Raw genomic sequence first — 12,305 nt, forward strand, 5'->3', positions numbered from 1 at the left:
TGATACTAATTACTATGCTGGAACATTCCATTCACCAAAAACATCTTCAGCAAAGCAGAAAGACAGCAGAGCTTGACAACAAACAAATATATGCCAGGAAGAAAAAAAAAAAGAGGAAAAATGAAAAAAAAATCATCTTTCTGGAAGAAAATACTAGGAAAGGTCAAATTCTGACAGATTCTGTGAGAAAAATCTGCATAAGGCATAGGACCAACCATGTTTCTTCCCAAAGACAGCATGAGCAGGCAGCTTCCAACAAGCTGCAATCAACCTAAGTGTTACAAATGCTCAAAATAAGGCAATAGCAGAAAAACTAAATGTATTTTCCTAAACTAATGTTCACCAGGAAGGAGCTCAGAGAGCTCATGGAGACACATGGGGGAAATCTCAACCTCATTAAGAGATTCTGCTTATACACGAACAAAAGGAACAACAAATCACCAGGGCCAGACAGCTCCCAGAGCTCTCCCAGGCGGAATTGCTGCTCTATTCCATGTGTAAATCCTCGCCTGGAACTGTCAGATCCAACCCATGTGATGCCAGCTCCTAGGAAGGGCTCCAGGAAACTTGGCCCAGGAAGCTGCTGGTAAGTTTGCTGGCCAGGCTGAGTAAACCAAGAGAAACTCCAGCAGACATGAATTAACCTGTGAGTGCATCAGTTTTTGTGTTGCTGAAGCACGAGCAGGGCTCCTGTGAAGGAGGGGATGACTCAGGTATCCATGTGGAGGTGACAGCAGGGATCTCCTCCCATGCAGTGCATGTTTGGAAACCCACAGCAATCATTCAGCAAGGGCTCCTCAGAACACTAAACTGGCCTAACAGGGATGGGCTTTCCATGTGAAAGGGAACAACCAGTTCTTAACATGAACAAAAACCTGCCACTGAGACAGCCTGCCCCGACTCTATCCCCTCACAGCCTGGCTGTGCTCAGAACTGATTTCCCTCTCCAAACTGCACTGGAAGTCCTCAAAGTAGAAGCAGGACACAGGAACTTAAGATGGTGCCATTCCCCAAACCATTACACACCACGAACTGGGATCACACCGTGCATGGTCCCATGTGAACTGGCACAGAGCACTGACTCACCCCTGCCCAGCTCGCGGGGTGCAGACAGCAGCGTCAGAAGATGATCAGCAGCACCTTGGGGTTAAACCATCTCCTTGATCCAAGAGCAAACTCCAGCTCTACACCCCTAGCAGCAATCAGTTAGAGCAGAGCCCTTTGTGGAGGTAGCACCAAAAGTCCCCCTGAGCAGGCAGTGGTGAGGGAGCCGAGCCAGGGAGCTGCAGCCAGGGCTGGCTCCAGGGATCTGCAATGCAGCTGATGCAGCTCCAGCCCCAGCACTGCCAAGCACCAGGAGCATCCCAGGCTCCATCTGACGCTGTGCAGCCATCTGCAGCAACTGCTCCCCACCAAACACACGCTGCCGGTGTGTGAGCACCGACTACTAGAAATAAACAGCTCCCAGGGGAACGGGAACAGCCAGAACCACATCCAGCCTGCTTAGCCAGCACATCCCGAGGCACTGCTTCCTGCATGCTGCCACAAATGCCTGGAGAGAGGGTTCTGGAAGCAAAGGGAACGCAGCCAGCTGCAGGTCTGGCAGCTGGGTCCCTCCAGGACATCCAGATTGGAGGAAATTAAAGTTTTTATAATGCATGAGGTAAAACACTCAGTTCAGGTATTTTTGTAACTCAATTACTTTGGGAAAAAATCAACCTGGGGAAAACCATACTTTGAAAAGACCAGGACACTTTTCTGCCCAAGCAGACACTTTTGTGTGCTTCTGACTCTCAAAGTTCTGCCTGTTTAGGGGGTGGTTTTGTTTGGTTTTGGCATTTTATACCCCAGCTGGGCTCATGAAATCACAGTTCAGTTCATCGCTCCAGAGCCAGAACAGGTCCCAGGGCAGCAGAGCTGACTGACAGCACACACAGGCAAGTCCTAAACACATCCCTGCATTCCTGCAGTTCAGCACCACAGTGTTCTACACCCTTAGCAGAGCTCACCTGGGGCAGGTATTTTATATAAGTCCTGAGCATATCATTCAGTATCTCCTTTACCATTTTTCCCATTTTTCAAACTCAAGCCCTTCTGCCTTGTGCTGCACATGACAATCCCTTTCAGCTGAAATAAATGACTTCTGTCTACAACCTACATACTAAAATCTGTCAGAGCTTTCCTAAAGCTGCAGCAAAGCAAAGAATCTGAGTATGTGAATTGGCTTCTTGTAATACAAAACCCTTCTGTGTGGGCTGAGCTGAAAAATTCATGTGTTTTCCACCTAACAGAAGTAAACCCCAGAGTCGGGTTCCATCAGCCACCCCAGAACTGCAATTAAAGAATCCAACTTGTGCCCACACTCTGGCTGCTTCTTCCTTTTGTTCTTGTGCATGAAAACCCTGAGAACAAGAGAGAGATCTCCTGCCCCTGCTCAGCACTCCCATATGATGTGAAAGTGAGAAGACGACCCAAGTAACACAATAAAATGATAAAAATGTTTTTGAAATAGTTCTAATATTCTCACTGTGTAACAATAACAGCAAAACCAAAACAAACAAAAATGATCACAAAAAATACTTTGTTAAAATAATTATTCTATTAGTTAAGCAGCCCAGTTCCCAAGAGAGAAATGCTTCAGAGAAACAGTCACCCTTCTTCCAGCCTCTCCCATTTCTGGAAAGAGCCACATCGAAAGTTTTGATCTCTAAAGACAGAGAAGTTTTGTTAATCAAACTGCTGTGTTCACCTTTCCAAACCTGAAATGTCATTCCTCCTCCATCCAAATTTTGAAATCAATTCCTTTTTTGGTTAAAAGCTGCAAGAGCAACAGTTACTGCACACTTACTGCCCAGACTGGAAGTCCTTCTCGTTCACCACAGCACAGTTGGTTAAGGACAGCTCATCAGTGGGACATCTCGCTGCTTGCATAGGCTACAAGAGAAGGGGGGAAAAATGTCAAATAAAATTCTATTTTTTCCTTTACCAAGCCAAGCTCAAGACTTCTGCAAAACCACAAAGCACAAAACAAGTCTCCTGAGTCCTGGCACACTCTGAGAGCCCACTGGTATCAACAAGCTCCTCTTCCAGATTCCTCCAAACATTTCCACGTGCCACGGGTACTTGTATCCCAAACCTCTGCCCTTTGGAACTATTATGTACTTTGCATTTTCTACCCTACCTACATAAATACTTTCAAATTACCTGGGAGAAAGCCTGCAAGGCAAACACTTGTTAACTTCCCTGGCACTTGGGAAGCTTCCCCAAATGCTGCCAACAAGGCAGCAGGTAAGCAGCATTCCCTGGAAGGCATTTCTTGCCCAGGGACAGGACACTGGGATATTCTGAAGGCTGCTAAAGGAGAGCAGCCTGGAGCCAGAGCAGTTCCCTTACCACCCTCTCTCACAGTGCTAGGCTGGGTCACAGAGCCCATGTGGGCAGAACGGGAGGGATAAAGATGTGACCTTCCCTCTTCATTGAACAGAACTAAGAAAACTGGAATTTCAGCATATCCATTCTGTATAAACCCCTTCACCCAGTGCAGTACAGAGCAGCACTGAGAGTCCACAGGAAGGTTTAACCTCAGCCAGCTGCTATCCAACCCCACAATCCCTTTGTACCACTTCTCAGAAGAAATATCACATATGAATATTTTCCACTCTATAGGAAATATCCCAGATCTGTAACACAGAGAAGAAAATTAGGTAAAATAGTTAATTCCAGCCTATCACTATGAAAATAATTACTGCAACAAATTTTGTGGGGGAGTCCTCCCCCTCTTTTTATTCTCTAATGTCAGAGGACCAATCCTTTCTCAGTGGTATCTGTTCATTTTTGTCCCTTCCTCTGTTACTCATCAATCAGCAATTAAAAACTGAAATAGCAGCACTCCCAGCCCAAGCTGCCCATCCCCATCATGAGGCATGAGCATGGGGGGAGCACAGCAGAGGGACCTCAGCCCCATCCTACACCCTCACCCCACCTGCTCCTACAGAATTATACCACACAACAATGGCTGAATTATGAAAATGGGGATCAAAATGCCTCCAGAGGTGGAGAAGGGATGGAAAAGGCAGGATGTTTCTATCATTAGCTACAGACTGAAGAAATTTCATTGGGGGAAAAGCTAAACTTGCCCCTCAAGGTGTCATTTTGAGCATCAAACCACACCTACCTCCGTCAGATACAAATTTGCAGGCAGCGCAACAGAAACTATTTGACAGTGTCAACCTATTGCTAAAAGTAATTCAGGAGGGATTTTCTCTTAATACACCCTTAAATCCCAGCAGCAAGCACAGGAAACACACTGATCCCAACACACACATCTAAACCATTTCCCAGGAGTTATTGCCCTGCTCAGCCTTCCTCTCCCAGCCCCTTTGGGACAAGAATCAGAATAATTCTGCCCCCGGTGTGGACCACAGCCAGCCTGCTCTAAAGCTCAGATCAACTTTTATGGCACAACATGATTTGTCTCCAGCACTTGCTATTTAGAAAAGGACCAACTCATTACTTTTACTGAATAATGCTCAACTGGCCTTGACATATGTGACAACCAGAAAAGATTCCATTTTCAGGCCTGAAGCAGATTTATCTACCTGAATACTGAGTGTAATAAAAGACTCAAAAGTCTTTGTAATAAAATATATGACATCAGTGGATTTATGAGATACACAACCTGTCTGCTGAGGCCTCTTGGCTTGGGGCACTTCACAGCAAACATTCACCACTTTATCACTTCTCCCATCTGCAGGGCACCGTTTTGTGAAGGACATGCCCTGATAAAACGCATTACAGGGGATATTTCTGGAGAAAAGTGGACACGGGGCTCCTGGATTAAACCTTTTTACAGCACTAGTCCTCAGCTGCATTTTTAATCCTCAGTGACAAACTGCTTCCTACACGCCTGGCCAAGCTGCCGTTCCCGTCTGCGCTGGGAACAGCAGCGCTTTAGGAAATGCAGGAATAGCCAGGAATGCATTCCAAACCCAGCAACAACTGCAAGCTCTGCAGCAGAGGAGAGATGATGGCAAAACATCCTTGGGTGTCTGACATGTGAAACAGCATGGCTGCAGCAGCAGCACTGGCTGTGCCAACCATCCCAGAGCACGGCTCATCCTCTTCCTGGGGTGTCTGGTGCCCATTTCTCCCTGGCAGTGACCAACATTTCAGGCAGCATCTCTGCTCCCAGCCCTTCACTATACACCCTCTCAAGCTCCAAGATTTTGCAGATCTTCAGAACACTATCTGTATTCTGAAAATGTTTTAACATCACACAGCTGAAAGACAGGGGTGTCACTCTTGGGCATGGAGTTCCACAAGGCTAAAGGAAATCTGGTCATGGAAGAGGTGATGATTAAACCGGAAATCACCCAGGCAGGAAGGAGGAACACGCTGCTGTAGGGAGCTGCAGGGGTTTCCTCTTACCTGCCCTCCCTGCAGAGCTCATATCCCAGAGCTGCTGTTCCCAGGATCCATTCCAGAGACACGGATCCATTCCTTGTCTCTGTCAAGCGGCTGAGCTGTCACAGCCAGGACATGGGCACAGGCTGCTCCTGAGGAAGCTTTCTTGGCATAAATGCAGCAGTCCAGGGCTGGAACACATGGCTGGCATATGCCAGTGGTGTTGCTGTCAGGAACACTTTAAACTCTTGCATTTTGAGTTCCAGCTTCCCAGGACAGCAGCACAAGGACTCCCAGAACCTGCCCCTCTCCCATCCCACACCCACTGCCAGCACTAACACACCACATCAGGGTATAGGGCCAGAAAAATCCTTGAGAGTATTCATAGGAATCTCAAAGTAGATTTACACAAACTAATTTTAAGCAAACTGGCAGGTTACTGCTGGCAACCAGGCAAAACAGCTCTATAAAGACAGAAAGCAAGCTCCTGCAGGTGACACTAGATGCCACCACTGCTGTTACCCCCTGGCACTGCCAGGCTGGAGGTGACCCATACACCCTCACAGGCTGCTCTTACACCCACATCCACAACATGGATATATTTGGCTTAAAGAAGGCAAATTGGGGTTAAATTAGGCAAAGGAAATCTTCCCTGCCTCCAGGTATTGTTCTGATTCATGCAAAGAGGAGACTCCAAGGACAGTGCAGTCCTAAGGAGGTGACTGCACACTGCTAAACCATTCCCTACAGCATCTATCATCCAACATCAGCCAGGCAGCACCTGCTATTAAACCCAGGCCTGTGCAGAGGCCTGTTCCAGCATTCCTTCTGTCTGCCAAGAGGAAAACAAGATCATATGATGCACTGATAAATCTCACTCTGAGAGACAAACGTGAAGGACTCCACCTCTGGGTTTATGACAAAGCAGTAACATTGCCTCAAAACCCAGGAGGCTTAATGACACTGGCATATTTTATTTTTACAAAGAAAAGTTGCCCTAAAGAACAAACATAATAGAAACAATCATCCTAACATCTGATCTTTCAGAGATTTTTGGGTTTTTTTCCCAAAGCTGCAAGGTCTCATTTTCCTCCACAGAAAATAAGAAACTCCTGTGTTCACAAAATCACAGAATAGTTGGGGTTGGAAGGGCCCTTTGGAGATCATCCAAGTCCAAACCTTGGGATATTTTCACACACACATAAACCACACCTTTTGTGTTCTGTAAATTCACCTCTTGTGAATCATTAAGGCTGATGGTAGAGGAAGCCAAGGTAAAAGGTTTCTCCCCACAGAGGTAAGGTGGTGGTAATGACTGAAGTGCACTGCTGACAGCTGGTACTGAGAAGAGCTGAAACATTAAGTGCTAAGGCAGAGATGCTCCTCATCCAAGACATCTGAACTCATTTCACTTCCTAATGCTGAGCAAGAGATTATGAAACAGCCTCTAAAGCTGAGGCAGGTTTGGCTCTGTGCTCTGTTCTCACATGGTTTGTACAAGACAAATATTGTTCAAGTACTGCATGTTTAAAATTCTTCTTTGTGTAAAACAGACACAGATACACATCCCATGTATATGCAAGTGCACAGAGATGGAATTCCTGGCACACAGGTGTTGGCAAGAGGAGTGTTAGGAAACATGACAGCTCTGGGTACTAGACATTTCCATTTCCCAAGCAGAGCCCACTGCCAGCTGCGTTGAGATGGGGATTCCCTGCTCCAAAAAACACCCAAAAAGCTTTCCTGTAACAGCAGTTGGGCCAGAAAATCTCTCTGAGCCCAGAGCCTCACCACCCAGAGAGGGCAGAGAACCACCTGTGCAGGTGTAATTCCTGGGAAGCAGTTCTGTCCACTACCTAGAGCCCAAGCAGAGGTGCCTCTGTGGGCTGTGTGGAAGCACGGCTGACTCCAAATCAAACACTCACCACCAAGAGTCTGCCAATAAAATGAAGTTTGAATACTGACAGGAAGAATTATGATGTCAAAGGAGCTCAGAAGATAAACAGGGAACTGACATGATGAATCACAGATCCTACACATTATCCAGGAGTATGCTCCTGACAGAAAACACACGCACAAAGCTCTGCCTCTGTCTCCAGATCCAAGGGACACCAGGATCCGAGGTGGATGTTACACCTGGGGCTGCACACAGGGGACAACCAGCAGCTCCAGCAGGAGGATGAGCTGCAGAGCTGGCTCAGCACCAACCAAACTCCCAGCACAGGGGAGCCCAAGGACTGTGCCTGCTCCCTACAGCCATAACACACCACAGAGCTGAGCAACAACTCAACACTGAAGGGCACAAGAAATGGGCATAAAACAGCAACACCAGCAGAGCTCCTGGCTGGCAGGTAAGAGTGGATTCCTGACCTGGAGGGGAATCTGGTTCTGTGACAGGGAGAAAGGGTAAAGACAAAACCAAGGCTCCTATAAAGAACAATTCTGTAATATTCATGAAAGGAATAACAACATGATGTCATAATCAGGGACTCAGGAACACAAGTTGTCCTAAATGTTGTGGTTCTAAATAATTTTGAAAATTAACTAGGGAAGTTTAGCAGCTTGCAGAGGGTTTTTCTGGACATGCCAAAAAATATTGAATAAAGCTTCCATACTTCTGCAGCCACAAGTGGAGATCAACCTACAAGGAACTTTTTGGACCAGCAGGCCTGGCCAGACAGGCCTTTCCAGACCTGCAGTGGCTGTGCTGGCAGGATAAGCTGCTGTCCCTGGAACACAGCCCTGACTCCCTGCTCAGGCCTGACCATTCCACCTGCTCTACATGACCTCTATTTGTTTACTGGAAGCTTTTATTCTCTTCAGGAAGGAGCTGCATTCTCTCTTGACAACAAACTCAGAAATACCAATTTTCTTCTCCTAATAAAGAGGAATGTATTGGGAAGCTAAAATCTCAGAACTCATTTTCACATTTTTGATGAAGCCAGGGCTGAAACAGCTCAGAGGAGAGAGGGAAGAGATCCCATCAGCACCTCCCGCACCACCCAGGGCTGGAAATGAAACAGGGAATGTTCTCCCTGCGTTGTCTGCCCGTGGCAGCAGTAACGCCCTTGCCTGGCAAGAGCTCAGATGGGCAGCAGGAGACAGCAGACACTCCTCACTGGGCACTCTTTATCAAACACTCAACACATTTCTCTGTTTCTCTGACAGCAGCCCTGTGTTCTCTGGGTCTGAATCTGGAAATTACTGTGGGTCCTGGCACTCCAGAGCCACTTTATCAGGGCAGGAGGGCCTCTCCCACAAATGAAGGATATTGGGTTTTAGTGCCACTTCCCTTGGTTTGCAAAGTTGAAATGAACTCAGATCTGCAGGGGTGGCTCTGTCACTCCAATGTTGTTCACCTGCAGTTAACCAGGTGCTCACAGCTTTGGGAATCCGGCTCTGCTATTGCCAGTATTTGCCAACATCAGGAGAAACACAATTTACAGTCCCAAGAACAAAGAGTTCCAAGGGTTTGCCTGATCCATCAGAGCAGAACAAGAGCGCTAAAGGAGAGCTTCCCCAAGCAGAGGATCTGCAGTCGAGTTACACAGGTTGCTCTGCCCAAAGATGTCCTTCTCCAGATCAGCTCTTCACAATATGATCAGTAAGTGACTTTAGGAAATACATCTGTACCTGAGCTGCTGTGCCACAGAACTAGGGAGCTGACAGCTCAGCAGGACCAGCAGCTCCACCTTCCTATTAAGCAATAATGACCCAGGATATGTGCATTTTAATTAACACATCCATTTTTTGAGTGGATGTTACTTCACATTCCTTTCTCAAGCCAGGATGATCAATTTAATTACAGGGAATTGTTGTTTGTTGGGTTGCATCTAAACATCTTTGAAGAATTCCAGGGGAATGAACCACCACACCACCAGAGTAAGCTGTGGGCCTGGGATGCATGTCACAGGATTTTGCCACAGGAGCAGTGAGGACACCTCAGGGATGCAAATTTCATCCCATTTATTTAGGAGACAATGTGAATACATGTTAATGTTAAAAATATCCCCCTTGGAATTTGCCCTGTGAAAGCCCAGGGTGCTGCTGTCCCTGAGGATTTACAGCTCAGCCCAGCCACTGAACTCCCCACGACTCTGATGTACCAAACACCACCCAGTCATCAGCAGTTCAGGATGCAGCAGCTTCAAGTATTGCTCTATTTTTTACACAAAAAGCACATGACACAACTCCAGGGCATCAATTACTCCAGATTTTTTGATAGAAGGTCACTGCTTTATTGCATCCCAGGAGACTGGAGGAACGTGTTAAATCTCTTCATACTTCAAACCTCTGACCTCCCTGAGGGCAGGATGTGCCTGCACAGGAAGGAGCAGAGCAGGAGTGCCTGAGGAGCTGCTTACCCAGCCTTGGTTTATGAGCAGCAGCACAATCAGCTGGCTCAGACACGGTTCCAGGGCACTGCATTGGAAGCTCTTCCATTAATTTTAGCAACTGGGTTTCTTATTTGGCTTTTTTTGTCCACAGACCTTCTCCAACACTGCTCTCCAGTTCCTGGGAGTCTGAAAACCTTCTGGAGATGGTCAATATGGGTGTTTCATCACAAAACTCTGGTCTCTGCCAGAGAACCTCCCTGATGTGAGACAGCATCCTGCAGAGCCCCCAGGCTGAACTTCATCCCTCTAAAAGCTACTGCAGTTCCCAAGATCTCTGTCCCACTGCTCAGGGCAGTGACTGCACCAGCTCTCCCTAAAACTCATCCTGCGCTTGTGAGGGCACCTGAACCAACCCTGGATCAAAGAAAGATCACTCCATGACCTACATTCTAACTGTTTTCATAGGAATCAATGGTAATTTCATTGCACTGAAACTACGTCCTGCCTGGTGGCTAATTCAGCACATCAGAAGTGCCACTACTTTCTAGGGACTGCTTTTCTGTGGACTCAAGATGATCTGATTTTATGCCAGAACTTCTTCCAAATTCAATCAGGGTTTATCCTGAGCCTCGGGGTCTTCTCCTGAATTACCTCTGTGGTCTAAGGCACAGAACCCAGAACAAGAGGGGAAAAGAGATCTTGCAGTGCTCTAGGGAAAAAAAAAAGTTTAAAAGTAATACTTAAGAAATTAATATTTTAAGTGATCCTCAAAAAGATTCTCTAACTTTTTTACAAGAGTTTTTCCTACTAAAAAAAAATATTACCTAAGTTTAAATATTCTGGCAGGTCCACATAACAGAAGAGGTGTGACACACCAGCACCCCAAAAACTGGAGATGGAGAGGCAGCATTGACATCTCCCTTTGGCAGTGACCTTTTAAGCACAAGCTTAGGACACACTGCTTCTGCAACACTGAGCCAAGCAACAAATTAATCAAAGATGACAGGGACAAATATCCCATGCCCACCAACATTCACATGGTCATCAGAATTTTATTCTAAATAATTTTAGAGTTTTAAAAAAAATATGTGACTTTATTTTAAATAATTCAGCAAGGCAGAAATCCTGAAAGCAGGCCACAAGTTGATTTGTGATGATTCCACAAGACAGTTACGAGATTGCAGAAGTGATCACAGAAACAGAGATTCAGATAGAGTTTTCTCCCATTTCCCTGAAACATTGCTAAAAACCCATTTCTTCATATTACACACTAGGAAATACTAAAAAAAACTAAGTGACGATAGCAGGAACAGTACCAGGCTGCAAGAAGGAACTAAGTTGATTCATAAACGTTTCTTTAGTTGCCTGACAACGCCTGCATCTCTGAAGGCTGGTTCCATATGTTATCAGAAATCACCTTACAGTTCTAATCCATAAAGTCTAGACCCCATTACTTCAAAGTCCTTACCAAACCATCCAACCTAAAACCACATTCTCTACATTTTAAGTATTTTTAAACAAGTCAAGCTAATAATAAGCCAAAAGTTATTAATTGTCTAGCACTGTGTCAGGTATATTATTATATTAATATATTTATGGATATATGTACATATTTATGGATTAAATGTTTATATTTATTTATTAAATACATAAATATGTATGTATTAAATGTATATATTTATGGATTAAATGTTAGGAAGGAATTGTTCCCTGTGAGGGAAGTAAGGCCCTGGCACAGGGTGCCCAGAGCAGCTGGGGCTGCCCCTGGATCCCTGGCAGTGCCCAAGGCCAGGCTGGACATTGGGGCTGGAGCAGCCTGGGACAGTGGGAGGTGTCCCTGCCATGGCAGGGGTGGCACTGGGTGGGTTTAAGGTCCCTTCCAACACAAACATTCTGGGATCTGTGCTGGCTGCAGGATGCACAAGAGAGCAGGGTTAGGTCAGCAATGCCTTTGGCAGCACTGAACACCAAAGGACTCCATCTGTTCTTCACCACCTTCCCACTCCTGCTGCACCTCTGGATTGGACACCTGGTGTCACCAGATGCCAGCAGGACCCTGTGCTCAGGCTCTCGAGAGGAGTGACAGCACCTGCAGCGTCAGACACCATCCATACCTGAGTGAATCCAAAACCATTTCCAACCCAACACAGAGGGAATCTCTTCTGAGGAGCCAACAGGCCAGAATCTGCTCTCACTGGGCTAAAGGCAACACTGCCCCAAAGGACCCCCAAACAGCAGAGGAACAAAAATGTGTGTGTTACACCAGTGACACCCCCTAAAACAGCCATTATTTCTAACCATGAACTGTTACACAAGTTCAGCTATCACAAAACTCATACTCCTTAAAGAAAACCACACCAGTGTCCCTGCTGAGAGATCCTCACCAACACCCACACAGGGTGTGTACAGCCCTGCTACCTGCCCCAGCCCAGTCCCATGGAGCTCTCCAGCCTGTGCAGACACAGGCAGAAACGCAGATTGTGCTGGATTCACAGCTTGACACTCACTGGAACAAGGCACAGGAATCACAGGCCTTTCTAGATCCCTTTGGGAACTAATTCCTGA

At 46.4% G+C, this 12,305-nt stretch overlaps 1 protein-coding gene across 2 annotated transcripts in view; it reads right to left on the reverse strand.

The window, feature by feature from the left end:
• The window catches only part of NSF (N-ethylmaleimide sensitive factor, vesicle fusing ATPase), a 72,174-nt gene that overhangs the window by 56,734 nt on the left and 3,135 nt on the right, over window positions 1–12,305 (reverse strand). For both annotated transcript variants that reach the window (XM_005532607.3, XM_014261175.2), the window contains exon 2: window positions 2,849–2,934. In XM_005532607.3, coding sequence (XP_005532664.2) covers window positions 2,849–2,934 — 86 coding nt within the window. The remainder of the gene's footprint in view (window positions 1–2,848; window positions 2,935–12,305) is intronic.

The sequence above is a fragment of the Pseudopodoces humilis genome, chromosome 29 (genome assembly GCF_049639895.1).
Source record: "Pseudopodoces humilis isolate 2021_Gansu_Grassland_sample_001 chromosome 29, ASM4963989v1, whole genome shotgun sequence".
Classification (NCBI taxonomy): Eukaryota; Metazoa; Chordata; class Aves; order Passeriformes; family Paridae; genus Pseudopodoces; species Pseudopodoces humilis.